Below are 27,334 nucleotides of genomic sequence, written 5' to 3'. Positions count from 1 at the left end.
GCACAGGACAGGGTACTCTTTCACCTTACCTTCACCCTCCTTGACTTATGAATTCTGCATAGAGTTAATTTATGCATATTGAGGATGTGCACAAGAACAGGCGCACGGAAAGGTAACTGCTTTGTCGTTGTAAATTAGTCTCCTGTCACCAAGCTGTCAAGACACTTGCAGTCTCTCTCCGGAATTCCGGTTCCGCTTTCTTTTTCAGCTTTAAGTTAAACAAAATTCTGTTTGTCTCATCATGGATTTGGGCTGCTCTTTCTGCTTATTTTGGTGCCCTTCTAACAATATTCACTTCCACCAATTTCTGTTATTTGACAATATAAACATCTACATGATTACTTACTAGGGTTTACCTGTTCGAGGGGTGCAGTGGCGCAGCAGGTTTGGCTGCTCTCCGGTGGGTCTGGGGTTCGAGTCCTGCTTGGGGTGCCTTGCGGTGGACTGGCATCCCATCCTGGGTGCGTCCTGGCCTTGCCCCGGCCTTGCCCCCTGAGTTGCTGGTTTGGGCTCCGGTTCGTCACGACCTTACGCGGGTCAAGCGGTTTCAAACTGTGTGTGATTCGCCCATTTATACAGCAGAGTATTTTTTACTAGGGGAATTCAAGGTAAGTACCTTCCTAGGTCCTTTTGAGTGCAAAGCAGCAGCTCTCCTATTGGCGGGGCTAAAGACATTGCACTCTGCCCCCATATCCTTGACAGAAAGTTGTGCCAACATTTTAGTTCCTTACACTTTACCCGTTTACCTGTATCGTTTCGTGTTTGCCGGTGTTCTCGTACAGCTTGTAGAACAACATTTTCACTTTTACGGTGTAGATGAGGACTCGCGAGCAGAACGTTAGCGATTTAATCGCCAAAGCAGTAAATGAAATCGGCAATTACGCCATGGACTTTTTTGGGGTAACTGAAGAGCTAGCCATGTTCTGTGACGCTGGTTACATAAGTGTCAAATTGCGAAGGTAGGAGTGGGTAAAAACGATGCCGTGTTGTCGAACGGCAGCGAGCGGAAGTTGAAGACCTGGATTTCGCACCTACGGACGGTGTCCTTCCCTTCCCGAGACAAAGGCTCGGTCACGTCAGGTCATCGGCGATCTCCTCCCAATGCGCCCCGCCTTGCCGTGTTCCCTCTCCTCCGTGACAAACTGTGACTGCGCTTCCATTTTATTTCCCAGCGCGCTGATTGGATTTGAGATGGTCCCCGTTCCTCCCTCCAGCTCAGCCCTGACAAAGCTGCCATCTCTTTAGCGCTGCCTGACAGATATGATAATGCGAAGCGGCTTTTTTGTTAAGTGACTCGCAGGGCCACGGGGCGGCCTTGGAACTCACTCTTCCCATTTCCTCTATGGTCCCACAGCTGCTCCCGCACCTCCCCTCCACCTCTCGTCGACTTTCCCCTTTCCTCTCTTTTACCTCCTCTTGCGCAGAGCAGCTTTTCTCCTTTTGCCGGAACCACCGGTCTTCTTTTACTGCCTGCGTTATTCCCCCCGACACACACACGCTGTAAAACCTCAGATATAATACGCGCCAGTGTGTAATGCGTACTGTGATCTCGGCTCTTGATATAATATTGAAATCTAAACGCGTTAGTTTAGCACAGGTTTTCTTCAGGGTCGGTCCCCACTGCATTTGTCCTAGTAATGCTATAACAGCTGTTGTATATGAAGTTCAAGGGTAAATCAAAAGGTGTGCACGATGTATTTATAGAAATTTCAGACATTTCCGTGGGCGCTTTTCACTTTCCCTCGTACTTAAAGTGAGGATTTATCGAGTTAAATTTGTTACGATTTTAATATTTCGGTCGAATGTGCAAAACCAGCGGCCGCAAAAATTAAAGGCGATGCGTTTTGCTGAAGCAGATGGGAGCGGGGCAGCTAGTTGCGAATTCGACATTATGAAATCAGTTTGGTGTGGAGTGGCTGTTGAAACTTTTCTCATCATATATAAAAGACTTTTGGAAGTTCTTTGATTTATGCGAGGAGGATGCGGTGGCACAGTGGGTTGGACCGGGTCCTGCTCTCCGGTGGGTTTGGGGTTCGAGTCCCGCTTGGGGTGCCCTGCGATGGACTGGCGTCCCGTCCTGGTTGTGTCCCCTCCCCCTCCGGCCTTTCACCCTGTGTTGCTGGGTTTGGCTCCGACTCCCCACGACCCCGTATGGGACAAGCAGTTCAGACAATGTGTGTGTGTGTGTGTGTGTGTGTGTGTGTGTTTGATTTATGCAAATGCCTGTGATGACTTTCTGAATTTCAGGGTAAATACCTTGCTCAGGGGCCCTACTGCAGGAGGTGGGATTTGAACCTGTGTCCTCCGAGTCCGGAGGTGGCGGCTATGACCAGAAAAGCTAGTAACTCACTCACTCACTCACTTACTCAGCCTTGCTGTTGAACTATGGGCTGCCCTACACTGCCTGCAGCCACGAGAAGGGTTGCATCTGTTTAGTAAATTTAAGTATGCATAGCTAACTCTTTATCAACAATCTTGCAATAAATATGTGAAAGTCTTATTTCTTGTCTCCATGTTGCGGCAGTGTGGGCTTCGCATGGTCAGACTTAATTACAATTTTTTTCATTTTGCTGATGCTTTTATCCAACGCAACTTACAGTGTTAAGGTACTTGCACTTACATTTATATGTATTCATTTAGCAGATGTTTTTTTCCGAAGCGACATACGTCTCATGGAAATGAATAAATAAAATTATTTGCCCATTTATACAGCTGTGTAATTTTACTGGAGCGATTCAGGGTAAGTACCTTGCTCCAGGGTTCTGCTGCTAGGTGAGACTCGAACTTGCGACCTTTTGGGTTCAAAGGCACCAGGTCTAACCACTACGCTACCAGCTGTCCCTGGCTGACTAGACTTAGTTTTTTTTTTTTTTTTTTTTAAAAATTACCTAGTATACCTAAGATTTTACGATGTTCTGTTCAGTTGACCTCTAATGCATGCTCCGCATTCCAAGAATGTCCCAGAGCTCTTCGTGCTAGATCTTCCACTAAGGTTTGTAGGTACAACCAACTCCAACATGGATTGTTCACGTCATTACGAAGTCATTAAGATCTGCGTTGTGCTTTTCAAAGTTCTCTACTGGAGAACTTGGGGCCCATGTGTGACAATCCCCATACGCTCGGTAAAACCGACTCAGATGTTAGCGGCAAGATTATACATCCAAAGCTTTAAGTAATTCCTGTTTATTTTTCTTTAATGTCCTTTCCAATATAATCGCAGTGCAAAACTACAGAGACAAGCACCAATTAAATTTGTGGTCTTCTCATTATTTCCGTTTAGTCTTTTTTTTTTTTTTTTTTATTCTTCCTTAAAGATCAGAAGTAATTTGATTTGAACGATTGAAACAGTTACTTAAGTTCAGTGGAGTAAATAAGGGACTATTTGTAGTAAAACCTTGTGGCCCTTCAGCCTGTAAGGATTGGATTTCTCTTAATTGAACAAATCTCCTGCCTAATTGATCAGTAAACTGCAGGTCCTGCCAAATGGAAAGGGATTTGAGATCAAGTGTGTTCCCTGACTCCTGAACTGGAACCCGGAGGTAGTTGGGTTTGCCAGTATCGTTTTAATGTGGCTCATTCACTGTGAGGCTCATCAGGTTAGGTGTGTGTGTTTTTGTGCAAAGAGATTAGGCAGAGATTTGTCAGCCCAGTTGCATATTGACACATATTGACCACCCCGTCTCTCCTCTCTAGCGTTTTCTGGGATCTGTACTGTGCTGCTCCAGACCGACGGGAGACCTGCGAGCATTCCAGCGAGGCCAAGGCCTTCCATGACTACGTAAGTGCCAGCCATACTAATTTCTCACTTGAATCGTGGGTACGATTTCTGCGGGGGTGGGCACCGGTCGGGACCTAACTGGGGTTGGAGCTTTGGGTTTTGCTCTGAGATCTGGTCTCTCTGCTGGCTGACCATCCCTAAGCTGACTGTATTTTCACATCTAAATAAGTGTGGTCTTCACCGACGTGGCTGTGCTTGTCACATTTTCCCCTCAAGAGTAGTCTTCTGCGAGTGCTTGGACCCATCTGGGTTTGTCCTACCGAGGAGCGGACCTTGAAAATCGCTGCATGCTCCTCAACCTCGTAAACCCTCCCTTTGAATGGGCAGAAGTTGTTGGGCTCCTTGGGTCACTTCCTCACGGTGATCTTTGACCCCTCGGTTGTACCTAAAGTGCGTGCTGGAGGTGAAGTGTCAGGGTGCAGCATGGCTTTTTCATTAGTGTCCTCATGGTTCCTATAAAGGGCCGGACTCCGTAAAGCATCCGTGCGAGTCACTGGGACGCTGAGGAGCACAAAGATGGCAGCAGCTGCCTTAGGGTCAGCCCTTTGCTTTCGATGACCTCCTTTTCCAGCGGCAGAAACGGCGCAAGGTAACAGCCGTCGCGTTTAATGGTTGTACCGTTGGCCGAGCGGCGTGGGCGGGATCTGAAGTGCCAATACCGGTTATACCTACTGCTCATTCTTGTGTGCACATACGTAAAGAAGACCTTTGTTAGGAGGCTTCTTGACCTCAATCTTCTGCACAGAAGCCTGTAGGCCACTGAGGTTGGTCGCCCACCTACCACATCTTGAACGGCCCACCCTAATGTTCTAGATGTATAGCATGTGGGGGTTGGACTTTGAGCTCAGATGTCCTACTTCTGAGGTGTAGTCTAAGGATTAATGACCTGCTTCCCTTAGCCTGTGACCCCACTGAAGTTCACCGGGTCAGAGCTGTTCTTTCAAACCCTAGGGTCAGTTTAACAGAATTAATGTGTGCTCTCTGTGTGCGTGTGCACGTGTGCGCCCTCACATACGCATTCTTGCGTCTGATACTGAAAACAAGCGTAATGAGTACGCCGTGCAGTTTTAAGCCGTTATTTCATTCAGCGTTAAAGACAAAGGACGTGAAGCTGAAGGACAGCGAAAGAGCGTGTTTGTGCGCGTGTGGGGTTGTGTAGCGTGAACCGGTGTGCTGGGCCGATGAAGACGGGGAGAGCCGCGCCGGGTGCAATTCATTGAGCGCGACTCTATGAATGTGCCAACGCGAGCTCAGCTGCTGCCATGTCGGTTTCTTTCCTTTTTGTACCGGAGGCCTGCGAAGAAAGTGAGTGCGATTAGCTTGTTTTGGCTGGTGAACAAAGGAGCAGCGCCGCATGAAGAAGCGCATCTCAGGGGGGTTCCGTGTTGCGGTCGAGGGTGAGCTGCGACTCTGTTCCCGTGGGCCGGCCCAGGCCTGTATCGCTCTGATTATCTTCGGGCCCCGCGTCCCTCCGGAGCGGCAGTTTGATCGAGTTGCCGCCGCGGCGCTGCTGATAACGGAGCCGTTCCCTGGTGTCTCTGCGGCTCAGAAGGAGAAAAACAATCAGGGTCCCGCAAGTCAGCGTATCCTCTTAGCAGGTATTTGAGAAACATCGCGGCTCTCCTCGTCCTTCGTCGGACGCCAGCTATGTTTCGGCGCGACTCGGTCGCGGTGGGTCCGCGCTGTAGCGTGGCAAGCTGGATGAAAGTGTCGGAATGCGGGCTTGGCTCCGTCTGGCTTCCCCTTTGCCCCCGTACCCCGTGCTTGTGAAAAACGCTGATAGACCTCCAGTTTGAGGAAGATAATGGAATACGGCGTGCTAATCCTCGAATCTGGGGAGTGGTTCAGGGCTAATCCTGGGATTTTGTGGGATTGCAACCCTGGCTTGGCTCCTGGAACCAGAGGATTCCGCACTTCTGGATGGAAGGTCCTCCTCGGCAGCATCCCCGTCTCAGTTTCGCCGCAGTTCGGCGATCCAGGAGCTCTGAGGTTCTCGCGCTGAAATTTTTGCGCATTAACCACCACTGTAAGTGAAGTATAATGGTCGATGGGGTAGCGATGCGATGGGAAACGGTGACGATGACACTTACTGTGCTGTACTACATCATATCGCAAGAAGCGCCCAGCCCAACATGACTTATCCTACCTTGTTCTTCAGGACACATGTCCACCACGAGAATGGACTGTTGAAGCTCGCTTGCGTGGCCCGGTTGCCTATGAACTTATTCCAACCGCTCTGCGGCTATTTTAAAGAAAGCAGAGCATAATGTCTCCCCGCATTGTGAAATCTGATGCATAGAATAGCAAGTTGAATGACGAGAAGTGTTTGAGTCAGCCGAGAGTTCGCACCGATTCCTGTGAGCATGAGCAGGAGTTACATTTATATGTATTTATTTAGCGACATATATCTCGTAAAACAATGCAAAGAGTGCGTTACATCATTACATAACTTATACCGCTGATGACTTTGGAACTGGAAACAACCCAGGCCTCACACTGTCTTTTTTTTTTTTTTTTTCCTAGTGCAAGGTGCTCAGAATTACCATATTGAGCAACTTTTTTGAAATATTTAAAGTTCCCTTTGAGAATTTGGCTGTAAAGGTTTCAGAGAGGCAGATGTGCTAATTGCTGCTTTGATACTTTATCTGAGTAAAATATCCATTACAGTCAATACACACTTATTATTGTTCACAGATTGGTTTAGAATGGTGAAAAAGCAGTGCTGGTGGAGCTATTTTGCTCTCTTGTTACGAGGAATTAAAGCACAGCCTCTCACCCAATCGGAGTCGAACGCTGATCCTCAACGCGGCATAAATTATGCTGAGCAATATGGCATAATAGATATAAACACTCTTGGTTGTCGGATACAGACTGGCTTTATCGTTTTGGATAATGTAGCTTTTATATTTGCTCATTCTGTTATTCGAATACGTTGCTTGAGGGATTCCTCATCTAGAAAGGGATCTCGTGAAGGGAGATGAGTCTTGAAAGAAGAGGGAAGAGAATATTCACAAGGTGGATAGTCGTTTAATTTATTTTACCTTACACATTACCTTAGCTGTTGTCTTTGGACAGGGTTTCCCAGGTACGAAACACTACATTCATGAAACAGATGCTTTCCACATGGTTCAGTTGATTCTACAAGCGTTCCAGTGAGCAGTTTCGGTCTGTTCAGGCTCTCCCGTTCTCCCACAAGCTAGCAGAAATAACTTCATCGGTGAAGCAAACGTGGTAAAAGTCGTTGAAACTAGTCGGCCCTGCTGGGCTCGTATTCTCGATTTGATTGCCGAACGTATTTCTCAGTGTCAGAGGCAATGACACCGTGCAGCCGTTTGTTGTTTGTGTAAGATCGCTGCTGAAAGTGACCAACAACCATGCGGACAGACAGTCATGCCTCACTTAACGACGTTTAGTTTAACGACTGACCGCATAATACGACGGTTTTCCCGTAAGATTATAACGGAGCTGAAAAATTCTTATCGACTAGCGACGTCGTAGCGCAACGTGTTCGTGGTGCTGCTGCTGCTGCTGCAAACAAACCTACTGCACTGGCAGTCGTATAAAAGTATAGGACGTACTTGATAATGATAATAAACAGTTACGTTACTGGTTTATGTATTTACTGTACTTTTAATAGTTATTTTACAGTGTATTCTTTCTACTATTAAAACAAGTTTACTGTAAAACAGTATGCCGTGTTACGCCGGCAGCAGCGTCATAAATCTTGTTTACCGCATCTCTTGCCTACATCGAGACAGTACCATCTAATTGTGTGTAAGTACACTATGATGGAGGCTTTACCATCTAGGTGTGTATAAGGAGACTTTATGATCGAGGCTATACCATCTAGGTGTGTATAAGGAGACTTTATGATTGAGGCTATACCATCTAGGTGTATATATGTACACTCTATGATCGAGGCTATACCATCTAGGTGTATATAAGTACACTCTATGATTGAAGCTATACCATCTAGGTGTGTATAAGGAGACTTTATGATGGAGGCTATACCATCTAGGTGTTTATATGTACACTCTATGATTGAAGCTATACTATCTAGGTGTGTATAAGGAGACTTTATGATTGAGCCTATACCATCTAGGTGTATGAGTACACTCGATGATGTTCCCACAACAACAAAATCACCTAACGACACATTTCTCAGAACGTATTCCCGTCGTTAAACGACGCACATCTGTACTTCCAACAGGCCCACATCTTCACCCTCTCGCAGTTGTCTCCACCGTGTTTTCGGGTTGCACTAATCTTGAGCCTGCTTGTTCTTAATGTCTTCGTTTCTCTCGTTGGGGCTGTAATCCAGAAGAAGCATCAGTAGGAACAGGCTGCCAAATGAACAGGCCTGGTGTTGCACTGTGGCGCGCGCTCTTACCGGAAACCTCTGTACTGCACACACAAGTGCACGTCTCACGGGTTATTCTGAGGGCCATATCGCAGGCGGTGTTTTGTCAGTTTGGCTTCCTGGAGTCTGGTATCGATCGCTCTTCTGTTTGTTTTGGGCGACCACTCTGTGTCGGACGTTGAGCGAGCGCCGTGAGATGAAGACGGTACCTGTTCGTGCTGGCAGTACTGGCAGCAGGGTGGCGCACCGAGCCGCTCCGGTGGCGCAGGCTACCTGGTTGCCATAAACGGTCGCAACGCCGACTTAATCTGTTGCGAGAGAGGAGGCACTCGCACATCCGCAGCCGGCCGACAGTTCAAGCCGTGCTGAGGGGAGACTGGGCTTCACGAGGCCTTTCCCTCCTCCTCCTCCTCCTCCTTTGTGTGCCGTAGCGTGGTTGCACGTAAATGTTTGTGGGTTTTGCTTACAGACCTCTTATTTCTCTCCCTCTCGTGCATTCAAGTGCTGCGTTTTTATTGTGCTCCATCCGTACTGCGCTCACACCCCCTAACGTCCCCCACGCTACTTCTCTGCCCTGTTTTCCCCCTTGCTCGCATTCTTGCTTGCTTCTTCTCGCTCGCCCTTCTGCTTTTTGGCCCTCCCCCCATCTTTCTTTTGCCCACTCCCTCCATACTCTCCCTGTCTTGTGCCCACCCCCCACTCCCCCATCTCCTCTCCTGCTCTCTGCAGAGATTGACTGGGTAATCTGGCACTGTGCCAGCATTGCCCGCTTGCGTGGGGGGAGGAATGGAGGCGGCGAAGATGGAGACGACCGTAATATTATTAGTCTTATTATTATAAGAATAAGAAATTGAAATTGAAGACCAGTAAATGTATACATGAAAGAAAACAAGCATTGTTCCCTATATACCCTGGCTGCTTGTGTGTGTGTGTGTGTGTGTGTGTGTTGTGTCCCCATAGCCTATTGTACTTGCCAAGCACTAGGACTACTGACATCATCGGTCCACGTCCATCCAGGACCCGCTGTGACGTAAACGGTCTTGGTTCTATACCAGTGTTATCCAGACCCTACTCCCTGTGTAGCCATTGTTTTCTAGAAACGTTACTCATACATTTTTTTGAGGGGTCAGGAGGCCATTTTTAGTTCTTCTCCATGTCTGCAGTTCCGGTCTTTTGTGAGATTTTCCCGGGAAAACGTGCTCTTGAACACTTTGTGGCACCTTCCTTCAAGAAACGTGATGTGGAGCACACAAAGTTCAACTGAACTGGTTTTTGTGGCTACTGTGTCCATCTCTTGCCTTTCCTCCCCGCTCCACCTGGTGGAGTGCAGCAGTTAGTCTGTAGCGTTTTCAGCCGCAAGGTTTTCAGGGGGGTTCAGCTGTCCTCGAAAAATGTTCGTTGTGAGTTTTGGCTTATTTGATCTTTAAATCAGCGATGGGCTCAACCCCGTCAGCTCATTTTCGGACTTCCGGCAGCGGTAGCCTTTGCGTATTTCCATTTTGAAGGTGTGTTCTGGGTGTGTTCAGCATTGGATCTTAATCACTGGTTCTAGTTTTGTTGAAAAAGAAAAATGTGCAGGGGCTTCTAGCAGAGGGCGGGTTTCAGTAGGCGTCTTCGGGTGTCTCAGGTCTGAATGCGTGCTTCTAGTTTGTACGTTCGCTTCTGCTCCTTTCAATTAAGCACATAGATTCCTGAAAAGTGTCTGGTTTCGGAGGCACCTTTCTCTACGGTAACGTGTGTGAAAAGGGTTGGGGTAATTCTTACAGTACAGCCACGTGTCATTTGGAGTGGGTGTCCTCCTTAAGGTGTTCCATTGATTGATTGATTTTATTTATTTTTGTTCCGCATCATCCCCTTGGACAAATCCCTCACCGTGTCCTTTATTCACATTGCAACAGTGCAAGTTGAGTGTGTACGCAGAGGTATTATATTGTTAATATTCAATTGTCGAGAGGTCCGAAATGAAAACAAGTGCGCTCTCGGGTTCGACTCCACTGTGCTGGAATGAGTTCCCTCTCTCCCTCAGAGCTCCTGAATCCCTTTCATCATTCAAGAATGATCTCAGAACAAGCCTCTTTCAGACCCACTGCTCTCCTGACCTCTTAACAAGCGCCATAAATTTCCAACATACCATCTTTCACAATCTCCTTTTGTGTTTCCTATCAGCCTCAATTCTATAGGATTTCTAACCTATTACTACTGGCATAACGCGTGCTTGCGGAAACGGTGTCGGACAAACTGTGTCCTCGAGAGTTGCGTTTCTGTATCGACAACTCTTTGTCAAATACACTCATGTTTACTCTCAGCTGTGCATGGTTTTGGTGAAATATGTCAATTTTTTTTTTTTTGTTCTCACCTTAGACAAATACCCTTTCTTGCCCTTCATTCTCAATATGCCAGGTAACAATGAATATACAGAATATGTTCAATGTATATGGAGGGGAAAAAAATAATTTCTGATGCAGTAGGTAGGTGGTGTGAGCTGGGTTTGTGGCAAGAGTTGCCAGTCGAACCCTTGTACCTTTGAGCAAGGTAATTAACCCGAGTGGCTTCAGTAAATAGGTCTGGCGTTTTAAGAATCCTGCTATTTTAAAAGGTGTCTATAAAGCGACCAAGCGGTAATGGTATTAAAGGATGCGGTGGCACAGAATTGCCAGGTCGGTGTGCTGGAGAGGACAGGTTTGTCAAGCAGAGGGGCGTCCCTGTCCTGTAGCCTGTCGGGGGCGAGCGTGGCGCTGCCCGCCCTCCCTCCCAGAGTCCTTAATTACAAGGCGTCTCCTCCTCGCCACGTTTGATCTAAATCCGCACACCCCTTTGAAGTAGAGGGTGCTGGAGACGCTCCAGCCTCGTACCAGGATCATGGGGGGAGAAATACCCTCCCTGCCTGCAGAAATGGGCATAAATTACTGCTATTTTGCACAAACAACACGGCTGCCACTGCTGATGGGACGATTCTGCTGTGCGACAGCCATGTCCCGCTCATTGGGGCCATTTCGCCGTGCTTTTCCCACACGGCACACAAAGACACCTGGCAATGTTGTTCAGGAGTAAAAGCGCTTTTCCGTTCCGCTGCGGGTAGTCGCCGCGCGCTCCGTCCGGGCTCCGGGGGGGGGGGGCCGCGCCATGACAGAATGATGCGGCCCGAAGAGCGCCCGGGCCCGGACGCACGGCGGCCAAGGCCAAGGACGCGTGACCGTTCGCTCCACACCCGGAACAGCTCGTAAGTTTCACACCTCCGTCATAATGTTAATTCCAGAAGTGCCGACAGATTTCGGGGGAAGAGGGCGCAAACTTTTGAAAGTGAATCATTACATAATTCACAGTGACAGCGGTATAGACTCACAGTGTATCACAAACTAGGTAACAGTTTATGCATTTTATTGATTTGTCAAACAATCGTCGTAACAACTATTTACTTTTTATTAATAAGTACAAACAGCAGCAAGCTGAGGGTAAGACTTGTTTTTGTATTCTTAGGCAAACCTCTTACATAATTTTACAGTTGTCTTTTTTTTTTTTTTCTGCCAGCAGTTTTTATACCGGGGGGGATGCGGTGGCGCAGTGGGTTGGACCGGGTCCTGCTCTCCGGTGGGTCTGGGGTTCGAGTCCCGCTTGGGGTGCCTTGCGATGGACTGGCGTCTCGTCCTGGGTGTGTCCCCTCCCCCTCCGGCCTTTCGCCCTGTGTTGCCGGGTTAGGCTCCGGCTCCCTGCGACCCCGTATGGGACAAGCGGTTCAGAAAGTGTGTGTGTGTGTGTGTGTGTGTGTGTGTGTGTGTGTGTGTGTGTGAGTTGTAATACCATTAAGTGCTGTTGCTTTCTTGGGTTGTTCACACAGTTTGTATGAATGATACTGAATCTGACATAAAGTTTCTACAAAATGTGCTTGACATGCAGGAATGCGAGGTGGGTATATAGGGAAAGTGGTTATTCTCAGCGCATTTCCGAGTGTGTGATTGTAATTAGTGTTATGGTACAGATGAAATGCATTAAAACGATCCGCTCGGGTACGTTAAGTTCCGTCAACGCTTTCCGAAACGGTGACATGTTCGTTCACTCGCTCATTTCGAAATCAACTATGATGCTTGTGAAGATTCTCAGTTTGTTCTGCAGGAATTAATTGAATATTCAGATATGCAGATTTGTTATTGCTCTTGAGAGTAAAGAGGCATATTTTTCTACAGCGCAAGTCAAAACAAGTTGAGTACGTATTTGTTTATTTCTCCATTGCCGCTGCAGTTTCGCTTGTGTTTTTTGAGATTGCTTACTTTCATTCAACTGTTAATAGTTAGGGTGGATATTTCTGTGAAGTTTATATAGCTGCAAATAGACAGTAGTGCAGGTTGAGTGGCGAATGTGGAATGGTTTTGGTTTGTTTGGGCAGCAGGTGGCGTAGCGGTTAGAGCCACTGGCTTACACTCAAAGGACCTACCTCCTGCTGTAATACCTTGAGCATGGCATTTACCCTGAATTGCTCCAGTATAAATAGGTAAATAAGTAGCTTAACACCGCAAGTCGCATTAGAGAAAAGTGTCAGCTGTTAAATAAATGTAAATTTACACACACACACACACACACACACACACATCATCTGAAACCGCTTGTCCCATACGGGGTCGCAGGGAGCCAGAGATGGGGATGCATTGTAACCCGGCAACACAGGACACAAGGCTGGAGGGGGAGGGGACACACCCAGGACGGGACGCCAGTCTGTCGCAAGGCACCCCAAGCGGGACTCGAACCCCAGACCCACCGGAGAGCAGCACCCGGTCCAACCCACTGCGTCACCGTGCCCCCAAATGTAAATCTATTTTAATATAAATTCAGCCTTTAGGTAGGTTGCATTTAATGCATTAGTGTCTTTTCCTCTTCTTTTCTCAAACTTGTCCATTCCAATGTCTCTCGCTTCCTCTCCCTCCCTCCCCGTCCCTCATCTTCCCCCTCCGCCTTCCTCCCTGGCACTGCGGCGGAGGCAGTCGAGAGCCGCACTGTTGGCGGGCACTGCTGGCAGGCTGCGCTCTTGGCACTCCGTTCGTCTGGTGCTGTAGTGCCGCCTTGGCTGGGCTCCACTGGCGAAGGGCTGCCAGTGTGCCAGTTTCAAGTACCAGCTGGGCACCCAAACCCGCAATGAAAATAAACCAGCCTCCTCTAATATCAGCCTCGGTGTGTGTGTGTGTGTGTGTGTGTGTGTGTGTGTGCGTGCGCACACGTGTGTGAGCATAGGTGGGAGACTGTGCGTGTGTTAGGCCTCGTGCTTATTGAACGTCGTCGAATCAAGTGCTGAAACAAACATGCTCAGTGTGCGAATGAAAGACGTTTGACGGTCCCAGTTCCGCGTCGCGGCGGAACACCAGTCGCGCGGATTAAGGAGCAAACAGTTAGAGAGGGGCGTTTGCAACCCTAAAGCCCCAGAGCTGAGGATGTTTCTGAGGGTTCAGAGTTGGCTGGACAGATTGTTCGCACTTCTAGGGAAAGGATGGTTTAATGTCTCTGATAGGTGTTTGGAAGCTAGTGGTGATTGATTACAAGATCAGTGGGAGGACAAGGGCAACAATGTGAAATGTGTGGAAGGGAAATTGAGTGATTTCTGCTCCTTCCAACAGTGTCAGACAAAGGAGGTAATTTCATCCAAATAATGTATTCTGTGGGTAATTCAGTATGAAATGTATGGCTGCATTTAAGCTTAGTGCATCTTCGGAATTTTGGTTGTTTTTAATTTTTTTTAAACTTAGAGGATGCTTTTCTCCAAAGCGATGTCCAATGTACTCTATGTAGTGTTATCAGCCCCCACACCTTATTCACCGCGGTCACTTACACTGCTGGATACACTACTTACGATGGTTCACTCATCCATACATCAGTGGAACACACACACACACACTCTCTGTGTCACTCACAGACTGTGGGAGGAAACCAGAGCACCTGGCAGAAACCCACACAGACATGGGGAGAACACGCAAACTCCACACAGAGTGAGCGGGGATCAAACCCACATCCTCTCGCACCACCCAGGCACTGTGAGACAGCAGCGCTACTCGCTGTGCCACCGTGCTGCTCGGTTAACACTGGGACTCGAACCCCAGACCCACCAGAGAGCAGGTCCCGGCCAAACCCGCTGCGCTACCGTACCCCCCCCCCGACAAATTATTGCAAATTAAAGTTATAACAAAAAAAAAAAAAAAAAAAGCTGTCAATCTTTCGGAATAGAATTTGACTCACCTGTCTCACGTAAAGGAAAGAAACATCTGTATCACAGGTAACTGTTACCTCTTTGAAGTAGTGCGATTTCTTACATACTATGACTCCGGGAGTACTGAAGTGAAAAGACACTTATTTGTCAAATATTTGTATTGTGTGAGATGCCATTGGAATTTTTTTTTTTTTTTGACGGGATCATGAAGGTTATTTCCATCAATGCAGCTATGAAAGGCAGAGACCAAGGTACAGATTTCCTAGTTTATTTAGGGGGGGGGAAAAAATTCGCACCAATTGTACATGAACGTTCATCTTTTTTAAATTCGCGTTTTAAGCCGCAGCAGCAGCAGGTGTTGTAGTGGTTGGAGCTGCTGCTTTGCACTCGAATGATCCAGGTTCAAAACCCACCTCCTGGTCTAGTACCCTTGGTCGAGGTACTTACCTGGAATTGATACAGTAAAAATTCCCAAGCTGCACAAATGGGTGAATCGTTGTAAGTAGCTTAACATTGTAAGTGGCTTTTGAGGAAAGTGTCAGTCGGGTTAATAAATGTACCGTATTGTTTTTTGATGGCGCGTCTCGTTCGGGTAATATGACTAATGAGCAGGAAATGACAGATGCCCGCGTACTTGTGCGGTGTTGCTGTGGGGATGCAATTTGTTCACTTTTTATCCAAGAAGCCATTATGAGAACGTAAAACCCCGCCACAATAGGCCACGTTTCTTTGTTTTCTTCAACAAGGCGCTCTTTCGAGTGTTGTCAAGACTAAAGAACGGTACAACAGAACTGCGTTTTCTCATCAGCGACTTATCATTATGTAGTCAAAGAACCATTACTCAACGCAAACCGATACTTATTGTCTGTAATGAGGTGGAACGAAAATCGGGGGCAACCTCTTGGCGGAGGGGGCACACCCGGGGACCCCTGCGGTAGTTTGGCACCAGAGCGAGACCAACACGGGGAGGAAGGAGAAAAATCACTTGGGAAAATTCGTACCGTCGTCGGAGTCCTCAGATGTATCGTCGGAAGTTTCCGAAACGGCGCGAGGACCCGTCGGCAGGAATGGCGCCCATCGCCTTAGGGGTGGGGACGTCCGTCTCTTCCCGAGTTGTGTCAAAACACGGTGCGGATTTCGAAGAAATTGATTTGAATACTAGCAACGCGTTCCGTGCTTTTTTTCGAATGACATTGAAACGGCGAAAGTTGCGGTGCCTCTTGTGCCGTAATATTCTAGCTACATTGACATTTAATTTCGGTGTTGTGGAGTCGCAGTCGGAAGCAGTTATTGGGTTACTGGAGTTGGTAAAAATGTACCGACTCCGACTAAACGTACCGTATATGCCGACGTACAAGTTGGCCCCCAAAGTAACGTGCAGTTTTCGGGCCGTGCCGTTGAGTCGGAAGCAGTTGTTGGGTTACCGGAGTCGGAGTCGAAGGTTTTGCGCACGGACTCCGCAGCCCCGTTTCGTTTGCCAGGCGCTTTCCTCCTAGGTGACGTGCGAGTCAACTGACGAAGAGCTTTAGATGCAGACAGGTGATTGTCGGAGCGGAGCCCGACGCCGCCGTCTGTGCTGCCTGCAGAGTGGGGTATCAGAGGAAGTGCAAAGGTGGCCGAGACAGATGGTGCGATTCAAGTTTATGGAGCTCTTAGGAAATCGTGAGAGAAGCGGGTCTGTAGGCGACGTGTTTTGAGGTCCTCCTTGAATGCTGAAAGGGATTCAGCAGCTGTGAGGGAGAGGGGGAGCTCCTTGCACCACGTGGGACTCGCGACCGAGAACCTGAAGGCTTCCGGGTTTTGATCTCGCGATCCGGTGGCGGGAGGGAATTCGTTGGAGCTCTCCAGTGCACCCGTTTCTTCCAGCGATGGTGCGGTGCATCGTAAACCTGGACGAAGCGAAATCAAGGAGGACCTTTTGAACCTTTTTATGGAACGATCCTTTATGAATTAAACAGAATCCCCACATGGTGTGTGAACACGCGTGCTTGGCAGGGCTGTGTAGACGACTCGGGCTGCGTCTCTCAGGGAGCTGGCGGCGAGAGCTCGGCTCCCGCTCTCGGTCCTCCCTTTACTGCTATCTAGGGCGTATTTACAGACAGTGAATTTAATGCCCAGTGATGAGTATTTTTATCCCGTGCTCTCCCAGAGCCCTTCCCTTCCTAGCGAAATGGCTCCCCGCTGGCCCCGTGATTGCCTCCGTGGCTCAGGGTGCAGGCGCAGACCGCTTTTGAGCTGTGCGGGGAGTCTGCCGGTCTTCCGCGGTCCCCTCCATCCATCCACCCGCTCGCCTTGGGTCTCATCTGAACACCACGCCAAATTAGTCGCGCTCTCGCCGGCTGCACAGCGGGCACGCGAGGCCTGACGCCCGACGCCGTTGGCGTGGTTCGGCGTTCGCTGCGCCGCGCGCCTTCAAACATTAGCCCGGCTCGCTGAGAACGGACGTCACCGGTGGCTCGCCGCCCGTCCTCGGCGGGATCGCAGGAAGCGGCCGCGCGACTTCCGCTCGCTCGCGGGTTCGCGCTCGCCGACCAGCAACTCCGTTCTCTCCCGCGTGCGCGCATAACACTGAGCGCAGCTGCGACCATCACGGCGACTGACGGCTTGTCACCACACAGCCGTCACTCGCTGCGGGGCCCCGGCTAGAGCGCGGCTTCAACACTTACCAGCTAGATTCCACTCACCAGATTGTATACTGTGCAGTGAACAGTTTTACCATCAACTTTCTGCCCATGTTGGGAGTTGAGCATCTTGCTCTTTGAAGTGATTTCAAGAACGATGATGAACTTTGCTTTTGTGTCTCATCAGTGTCTTGGACCAAGGAATTGTTCAAAATGTCTCCTCCTCCTCTTGTTACGGTCAACGTTACCGCTGACTGGTGTCGCTGCTGGACGAAGCGCAGATTTATCCTTTGGCTAACCTTCGAGAGCCCCTAATGTGGCACGTGTTCAAAGGTGATGAGACTGAGCTTAAGATATTAACGTGCTTATGATATTAACATCACGTTATGGCTGCGCTTGATTTTTGACACTTCATCCCCCGTTTTTCTTGATGGGGGGGCCAGGGATTGCCCGAAGGTTGGGGCCGGCCGGCCGGCCGGTCCTCGCTCGTCATGTTCCCAGCCACGCGTGCGATCCGACAGCATTACACAACTAAACCGAGACGTTGGTTTTATATTTGGCTGCAGTCGAACCATCTGTTAACCACGGCAAAGTGAGGCGCAGATAATTCTGCAGATTTTGCTGGGGGAGTATGTCGGAGCCTCGATAATTGACACTTTACACCCCCTCGGTTGCGAGCGGGAGGCAAGACGCGGACCGCGCGCCGCGGGGGGTGCGGCCCTTCTCATCTCACGGACTGACCTGGTTTGGTGGATGCTCTGCTTGTTGAGGCTGTAATCCCCTGGGTGCGGGGACAGATTACTGTCTGCTCCATATTGTCTGGGGGTGGGAGGAGGCCGCGCGGAGCGTGCGAGCGCTCGGCGCGGATCCGCTGCTGCAGGGGAGCGCGGCTATTTCTTCTCGTTTCTCCGAGCTATAACAGTCCTCGCGGAACGATTTGGACTTCTTTTGTCCTTCTTTCAGTTTTAAAATTGAAGGCTGCCCAGAGATGGTATACATTTACACTGATACTCTTTTTAAAAAAAAATATATATATAAATAAAAAATTGTAGGAAGGTGATCAGGATTCGTCCATCCTGTGTTTTATGTTTTATGCACCTACTTGAACGATGGACATCGGCGCATCGAGTGGAAAGTAACAAACTAGGTTTACTTAAGAATCACGTGTCTGCAGTCATGTCTCTCTCTCTTAATGCAATGCACAGATTGCATTTAGGCTGAGATTTATGTCGCTTTGGACAAAAGCGTCTGCTAAATGAATGAATGTACGTGTAAATGTAAGAATGGCATCAGCGGTTATGTAAAGTCAATTGAGCAAGTGCTTGTAAATGTTGTGCTCGAAATAAAACGCATGTACACCTGACCCCCGCTACAGTCGGCCGAGCGTTTCAAGGGGAATAATTCGGTTTTTGCATTTCGGCGCAGGGATGTGGTTCCGGTACGTAGCGTGCGAGAGCAACGGCTGCTGTGGGAACCTTCTTCCGGCGGCGAGCGTGCGGAGCGGAGCTTCAGCTCGGATCGCGTCGAGCCGAGTTCGGGTCGCCGTAACCGAGGCCGTCCTGCGGCGTTGTCGAGTCAGGCTGTTCCACAGGTGCGAGTCTGTGCGGTCAGAGGTTTGCGATCCTGGCCCACAATCGTAATTTCTCATTTTTGAATCGAAGCTCCGTTTCAAAGCCCCCCGACACCAACCGTGAGTCACGTCTCTGAGAAATATTAATAACTGTCAAGGTGGGTTAAACGTTTAAGAATTACGTCGAGCGCGACGACGACGACGGCTTCGCGTTTTAATCGCCGCTTTCAGCGTGAGAGTTCCGGAGTCGTCGTTGAGGTTTTCGACAGATCGCATTTTGCAGGGTTGTCCAAAAAGACTGACGGGACGACGCGAAACGCACAACGCTAGGAATGGAAGAATCCAGAAGGCGTACATCATTGTGAGATGCAACAAGAACAAAATTCTTAATTTTTGTCCAAAAAGCTTTTCGTAAGACTGGCACTTTTTAGAGAGAATAGTCCATTTTTGATATTTATTCCAATTTCTTTATTTATGTGCTCATCCAGAACTGCTTACAGTGGTTTTTCCTGACTGTTACTGTATCATATCAGGGTAACTACCTTCCTCAAGGGCTCAGCAGCAGAGGGTGGGATTTGAACCTGGCCCCCATCTGGTGCAAGGCAGCAGCTCTGATTGCTTCCTCCGATCAGTTCTTACTTGTTGGCTGATATTTTAGTCATTAAGTATGACAGTCTTTTTAATTATTATCAGTAAGGTACCGGCATTTGTCACGTTAAGTAAAGCTCGCGGATTCGAAATTCCAAGGGCGTTTTCGGTATATGTTTCCGTAGCCGTTTTGACAAAGTGACACGGGAACACTGCAGCTAGTGAAAAGTTGGAAACTGGGTGCGGGAAGATGTAAACGTGGTACGTACTTTATTTCACCTTGCCAAATGTATGCATCATGTCGCTCGCCAGTTGCAACAATCTTTTTTTCTTTTTTTTCTTTTTCTTTTTTTCTTTTTTTGCAGAAACGCCATCGGTGACCTGCCTGTCGCTTGGTTTCGCCGGAGCCGATAACCGGGCGTTAAAATAGTATGTGCTATAGAAGCTCTGGCGTGCATTTAAAAACGGGTTTAAGACGCGAACAGTCATTTATGGTGAATACCGTGTGTTGTTTTTATCAAGAACAAAACCGCAGCCGCTGCCTGGGACGATTTTCACTAAGCGAAAATAAGAAAATGGAGAAATCCCTGCTCTTCCCTCGGCTGCTCTCTCTCCCTCTGTTGTGTGCTCCATGCATAAATGATTTCCACTTCTGAATTAATGAGGTTCTGCTGAACTGAGAGTGCCGGCAGCTGCAGACAAACACACACTCGCGCGTGCGCGCGCACACACTCTCCGCTGTTTTGAATGACAACCCTATACCTACATGGTGCTGCCGATACAGCTGTAGAATTTTGTCTTGTTTTCTTACATACAGTCATATGTTTGAGTCATAATCGTGCGCCTGGACTCAGACTTGAACGCGCTATGCATGAATACACACGGTGCGGGTTCCTAGAGTAGGAGTCGAAGTTGCACCCACATTCAGACGAGCCGACTATAAACGGTTGTCGCTGTTCTCATGTGCATGCAGACGCGCACTGTCTGCCTTCCAGGTCATTTGGCCTGGTCACCATGGTAACCTTGGGCTGTGTGTGTAAAATATGACTGTGGTTTGTGGCTCTCAGGGGGTGTTTGTGTGCCCCACCACCCTACATCTCCTCCTTTTATTACTTTTTTTCATCTGTACAGCCAAAGCCAGAGAGAGAGAGAGAGAGACACACATACACACACTTAAATAAGAATAACTTCCATGTTGTCCATCATTGCAGAGCGAACGTTTCACACTCTCATAGGTTTCTCACAGCTGATCGAAGTGAGCGTGCAGTCAGGTTTGGAGATGCAGGTCACGTGAACGCAGCGGAGAACCCGCCATGAAGCTCGTGCCCTTCAAGCGATGATCTGCCGCTGCCTCGCGCTTCCAGTCCCACCTGGAAAAACATTTCGGCCGAGGAGCCCGCACACGCACGTCGACTGGAGCCGCAGCGAACCGGAGCCTAACCCGGCAACCCAGGGCGCAAGGCTCGAGGGGGAGGGGACGCACCCGGGACGGGACGCCAGCCCGTCGCAAGGCACCCCAAGCGGGACTCGAATCCTAGACCCACCGGAGAGCAGGACCCGGTCAAACCCGCTGCGCCACCGTGCCTCCCGGCTGAGGAACCATCATTTCTCAAAGTTTCCCGTAATTTTGTATATCGTTTATACGGTAACCTTTTGTCCAGGTCAGGTTTGCGATGATCCAAAGCCAGGACGGGACACTAGGCCATACGCCGAACGGAATGCCAGTCCGTCAGAGGTATTTTTATATCTCTCTTTTGGCCTGCGGCTTTGTTTTTTGGAAGCTGAGAGCAGACACTGCAGGCTTATTTCAGCAGCACAACCAGCATAGCCATTTCTTACGGAAAGGTAATAATGCAACAGTAACAGAAGAAAGCAGTTTCCTCCTGCCACATGGGTTGTTCTCAGAACAAGGTGTAGATTTAAAGATCTTACTTTCACAGGGCTCCAGCTGAGAACGCTGGGGAAGTTTCTGTTTTGGAGCCGGAGTCTGAAATATCTGCTATGAATCAAATCCCTGACAAATTTTGATATTACTCTAAAAAGTCAATGCCCACCCTCTATCCCTCCCCTCCCCGCGAGTTTCTTCTTATGCTCCATTTATCATACCGCAAATCAAATGAACAGGTTCCGACAGCATCATTTGTTTTCCTTCCATTTGTTTTATTTATTTATTTTTATTTTTGTATTCCATTTTATTTTGTTCTTGGAGGATCTAGTCAACAGTCAATAATCCGTTAAGTAGCATTGATCGAAACCATTTAGTTTCCTGGCTGGCTACTTAGGTTGTAAAGCTGATCAATGCTATTGAATGGGAACCACCAAGATAGGGCATTGACTGCCGTGTCGGCCGTGCAATCATATCATTTGTCTTCATTTGGCATTCAATTATTCATTGTAATAGCCTCCGTCAGAGGGGTGGTCATCGTCAGCCTTACCCTGCTTGGCCCCGGGTCTGCCAGATGCTGAGCGGAGAGTGTGCGGGTCTGCGCGTCCTGGCCCGGGTGAGTGCGAGCACATGGTAGTTTGTCTCTGTCCTCCTGCCAGCTCGCCCATTTCGTTGACGTAGGTCTCCGCGTGTCACCATTCCGCTGCCTGGGAGTTGAGGAAATCTGTGCACTGTTTTGTATGACTCTGTCTGTGTGTGTGTGTGTGTGTGTGTGTGTGTGTGTGTGTGTCTGTGTGTGTGTGTGTGTGAGAGAGAGAGAGAGAGAAACTGAGTGATTGACTGACAGAGAGCGAGAGCAGCACTTTGATAAAGATGGCTGTCTTATATGTAGAAGGTAGAACAAGACTGATGACTCATCTCCAGGCCTTTTTTTCCTCCTTGGCTGTGTGCGGTATTGTGCCTACAGCAAAAGCCGCAGCTCCGTCTTAAGCACACACACACACACACACACACACACGCACGCACACGCACGGACCCTCGGAGAGCATGCCCTTTGTGAACCTCGTGTGCTGTCACCGACCCAGACCGGACGCTTCCTGAGCCGAAGAGCCGCTTTCCTTTCGGCATCAATCACAGCCTTGCGACAGCCGAGGGCGGCGGCAGGGCGCCGTGGGGGGCCGGGTTCGGGACGCCCGCTTGCGTCGGGCCTCCGCTTGTGCCGCTTTCGCGTAGCCGATGCGCTTTTATTACACGCGTCCTTAAAGAATGTAAACGACGCGTTCCGTGTTTCTGTCGCAGAAGTAGTGCAACGTTGTGCAACACTTGCGTTGACCGGGTGTCGCGTTTCACGTGACTTGGGTACACGTTGGGTATCGGCCCTCTGGGGTATGCTTGCGGCTGAGGATTCTTTACCGGCCGCAGCGTTAGCTCCGGTTCCCCTCTTTTACGCCTCCCTTCCCGGCCCCCTCTCCACCTCCGCCACCTCTGGTTTTATTGGCATGGGGGGTGGACTCCCTCCCTCTGCCATTTTGAAGTTGCCTGCTCATATATCACAGCCCTTACTCGCAGGATGTCCTCCCACTTCCTGTCTGCAGCTCCAAGGGCTCCTTCTCCCCGGGGTGTGTGTGTGTGTGTGTGTGTGTGTGTGTGTGTGTGTGTGTGTGTGTGTGTGGGGTGGGGGTGACCTGTTAACCCCATGTTTGCCAGGCTGCGGCAGAACGCTCCCACACAGTCGCACAGAGACGTTCCAACTGGAGGCTTGAAAGAACGGCGAAGGAGAACGCCGCCACCAGCAGACTTCCCAGTGTGACGTGGGCCCTGTGCAGTGTAAAGAATGAGCTTTGTTCAGATAAGCCTTGGCTGGGGGCGGGGGGGGGCGGACGCATGCGGGTTGGGTTTTTGCCCTCCAGAACAATGTCCTGTTTGAGAACTCCGCACATACCTGAGCTTAGAGCTCACCGCGAGGCTGTAAACATAGCATCGTCATCCAGCGCAGCCCTTCCGCGTAAGCCCAGCAATATTGTCGGCGTCGTCGAAGCGGCGTTGCGCGTATCGTCTGTGTATTTGTCGTGCGAGCATTCCGTTTCTCGATAAACTTCACCGAAAGTCAAGAGCTCTTGTCGGGAGCCGGCGCACGAGACGCGAGGTGGACGGCGGAAGACGCCTCCGTTGCAGGCTTTATCGTTCTTTCCGCAGATGATTAAACGGGGGAGCCTTTGTTGACTCCATGTGCTGCAAGTTGAAACGGGGCCCCTCCAGTCCCTCGTTCTGTCCATAACTCGTTGTTTTTTGTTTTTTTTTTTTTTTTTTCCCTCCTCCCCCTTATTTAGCTGACGCCTTTGTCCAAGGTGACTTCCAGGGATGGGTTATAGAAAGCAGCAGAGCTCTTGCAACGTGTAAGGTGAACACCGGATTGCGGCCCAAGATGAAATGGTGTGCATCCAGCAGTTATGCGAACGCAGAAATCATTTGACGGCTGAAAACATATTTCAGAACAGTTATTTCCATCTGACACGGCATAGTTAGACTAGCAGTAGTTGCTAATGAATTACATTAGTCTTCCCTTAGGATTTCTCTATAGCATTTACATTTTTTTTTTTTTTTTTAAAAAGGGCAACTTGGTGTTCGGATACGTACCATTATTTATCCATCGATACCCCAATGGGTAATTTTTAGTATAGCAGTTTAGGGAACTAATAGGAACCCTGATTAGGGGTATTGTAGCAGGAGCTAGGACTCGAACCCAAGTCCTTCATGTGCCACCTGCTGCACCCCGCATCTTGTCCCTCAACACAGAAAGCTTCTCCTTTTCTTCCCCGTGCTGCACCTTCGTTGTTCCTCGTCCTCCTCCACCGCTGGCGCCTGTTTCGTTCCCGTCTTCTTGCCGTCCCATTCCTTACTTTTGTTCTTCTACCGGTTCTCTGTCTATCGCTCTCTCTCTCTCCTTTTGTCCCCCTCGGCTTTCCCTCCATTTTTCTTCTTTGCACCTTGTGCCCTTGTGTCCTCCTCTCCCCCCGCTCCTTCTTGGCCCCCCAACCCCCACTCTCTCCCCGTCGAGGACGAGGAGGTGAAAGCCAAGCGGATTACTGAGGCAGTTTAATCTGGCCAACCCGCCAAGGGATTTTTCTCCTCTTTCCTGCGAGGCGGCTGGGGTGATGGGGAGGGGAGGGCGCATGGCGGATTTCTGGAGTATCGTTCCTCTTTGGTCCCGGCGCAACTGCAGCACTTTTGGATGCTGGGGGGGGGGGGGGCGTAGAGAGTTTCTTATATTTTAATGTGTGTGAAACAACAACCAAGGCATCTTGTGCTTGTGGTAGCCACTTAATCACATTTTTAATAATAAAAACTAAAAATAAGAATTTTAATGCCACGTAATGCAAGTATGCGTGAAGAAACGTGTCTTCGGAAGGAACCGTTGTTAAATTTTGCGTGCTACTGATAAAAAATTTAAGAGACGCGTTGTTAAATGAATAACAAAGAGCACTATCTTGTCCCAGTCCTTTATTACGTACACAGAAATTGTCCCTGCAGCTCATTGCATTCATACACCTCTCTGTACCGTCAACACACAACTGTATAGCCTTTCGTAGTAACAGTGTGACATGTGGCCAAGCATCGTGTGCCTATGAATAGTGCAGAGGTCAGATGAAAGGCTCGGGGAGATACCCATCCAGCACTTCCGATGTGTGAACTCTTCTAAAATGACAACGTTACAAAAGTTACAAAAGAGATGTTTGCTTGAAACAGAAATCAGATCATCTGGTCTTTTCTACGTTTTGTGCAAAAATGCAAAAGCCTACAAATATAACGTGGTACACGGCACTGTGGATTTGAACGGGGCGAAGAAGGAAGCAGAAGTAGCGTTCATCTTGAGCATTATTTGAATACCGCTACTAGGGAAGTAATGCATTCGGTCCAAGGACCCCGTTTCATCCAGGATTTGCACCTACAGCCAGCTTTCCCAGCCTGGCACTAACACTGGCGAACACGGTCACCCCATCATTTCCCCCAGAAGTGTCCCCTATGGTTGCACACCCATGTTTCACATTTTCCCACAATGCAACTATTTACATTAGACAGGTTTCCCACCTAAAACAGTAACGCGGGTCGTTACAATATTAATACATCACTCTACTGCTGACGTGCAGAAGTGTTTGCGTTCAAAAAAAACACAAGACGTTGCGCTTTCCTCCTTCGTGGCGTGCGTGACATCAGTGTTTTGAATCAATTATTAATTATATCAGTATGAACAGAATAAGCAGGAAAATACTGAACACAGCACAGCTGTGGGCGTGCATCTTAAAACATTTTAAAGAGTAATTTTTTTTTTTTTTTTTAAATTAAACATTTGGTTTTATTGGTTAATGGAATTTATAGATACACATTAGTTCAAAAAGTTAAACTGAGATGACAACAAATACAAAGACTACTTTTTAAAACTGATTTAAACCTTTTTATGTTCATTTTGCTGTCTTGCAGGCACACTAAGGACTTTTAACAGTACATTTTCTCTAAAATTGCACTTTATTTCTTACTTTTATTTGTACTCTTTTCCCAGATTGACTGTTTGATCAATTAGCCTAATTAATCGTTTACTAAAACCAGAATGTAAGAATAAAACCATGCTGTTCATACTAGTTAGTGCCATATTTCCATATTTAATCCATATTTTCCTGCGTGTTAACAGTGAACACGTGTCACATCTGTATGATTGTTAAACTGGAGGTTGTTTAAAAAAAATATATATATTTTTGTTGATGAGTTAGATTAGGGCGATGGTCCTTTACGTCAGTCCTTATTTTTGCTTGACAAAATTGTAGTTGATATTGACTTACAGACTTTGTTTATAAAAAAAAAAAAAACTGAAAATAGTTGTCAAATGTGGCAATACAAACTGATTACTTCGAGTGTGGGTCTGGCCTTCTCTGCGTGGTAGCACTGCTTTGCATAAGCAGCAGTCTGCAACGTCCTGCTTTTATCAATTCAGTCCCAAAAATGTTGGCAATTTACTCAGAATCTGAGTAAAAATGACCAGCGCCAAGTCAAATTGGTATCCGTGAAATCTGTGTAGATCCACACTTAAGAACTGGACAGCACTGAGCAAGCAACATGTTGTAACTTGTTAAACATTCACTGGTATCTCCTGGTATCACTGCAGTTTTTGCACACTTTTACATTACAGTCATGCGCCGCTTAACGACGTTTCGCTTAACGACTGACCGCATGTACGACGGTGTTCCCATAAGATTATAATGGAGGTGAAAAATTCTTATCAACTAGCGATGTTGTAGCCGTCAGAATGTCGTAGCGCAACGTGTTACTCGTGTTCGTGGTGGTGCTGCTGTAAACAAGCCTACTACGCTGCCAGTTATATAAAAGTACAACACATACAGTTATATACAGTACATAATACTTAATAATGATAATAAACACCTATGTTACTGGTTTATGTATTTACTGTACTGTAGTTTTTACCGCTATTTTACAGTGTACTCTTTCTACTAAAAAAAAAAAGTTTACAGTAAACTGTATGCTGTGTTACGCCAGCAGCAATGTCATAACTCTTGTGTTTACCGCGTCTCTTGACTGAATTGAGGCTATACCATCTGCCATCTAGGTGTGTATATGTACACTATGATCGAGGCTATACCATCTAGGTGTGTATAAGGACACTGTGATCGAGGCTATACCATCTAGGTGTGTATAAGTACACTCGATGTTTGCACAACAACGAAATTGCCTAACAACGCATTTCTCAGAACATACCCCTGTCGTTAAGCGACACATCCGTACTCCCATTGTAGTTTGCCTGAACACTTATGTATATTGTTGCGTTGAAATATTTTACAAATAAGTCTTTAAATTCTTAAAAATGTTCATTGGACCATATTTGTTGGCTAGCTCTTGACAGTCGACCGTAATTTTTTGCATTCCTTGGGCAATGCTTACCGTAACCCCTGGTTCCGTGACCATTTGTCTTTAGCCGCGCAAAACACTAAGCGGGACCTAATGTTGATAAGCAGCTCCTTCCCTCATATTCTTAATTTGTTTCTTGATTTGCTTTTCCTGCCAAATTTCCACATATATTTTGCTGTAGAATTATTTATCGACAAGGTTAAGTACGTCTTGGATTTTGAGAGAAAAACAATGTGAAGACACATGGTGGGGTGAGTAGGGCTTCTGTCTTTTATATTCCGTATTCATTCTTGTAATGATATTAAACAATTTCCACAAGAAGGATAAGAAAATATGTAAATGGTAACTAAAACACGTGTTTGGAACGAGCATTTTTAGGATTGTACCGCTAACGATTCACTAGTGTGTCTCGTCAATCTGGACGCGTTA

At 48.0% G+C, this 27,334-nt stretch overlaps 1 protein-coding gene across 2 annotated transcripts in view; it reads left to right on the top strand.

Moving 5' to 3' along the window:
- Positions 1–27,334, top strand: part of ssbp4 (single stranded DNA binding protein 4) — a 76,817-nt gene that overhangs the window by 16,079 nt on the left and 33,404 nt on the right. For both annotated transcript variants that reach the window (XM_018728249.2, XM_018728250.2), the window contains exon 4: positions 3,694–3,778. In XM_018728249.2, coding sequence (XP_018583765.1) covers positions 3,694–3,778 — 85 coding nt within the window. The remainder of the gene's footprint in view (positions 1–3,693; positions 3,779–27,334) is intronic.

Source organism: Scleropages formosus, chromosome 9, assembly GCF_900964775.1.
Source record: "Scleropages formosus chromosome 9, fSclFor1.1, whole genome shotgun sequence".
Taxonomy (NCBI): domain Eukaryota; kingdom Metazoa; phylum Chordata; class Actinopteri; order Osteoglossiformes; family Osteoglossidae; genus Scleropages; species Scleropages formosus.
This window is presented reverse-complemented; position numbering and strand designations above follow the sequence as displayed.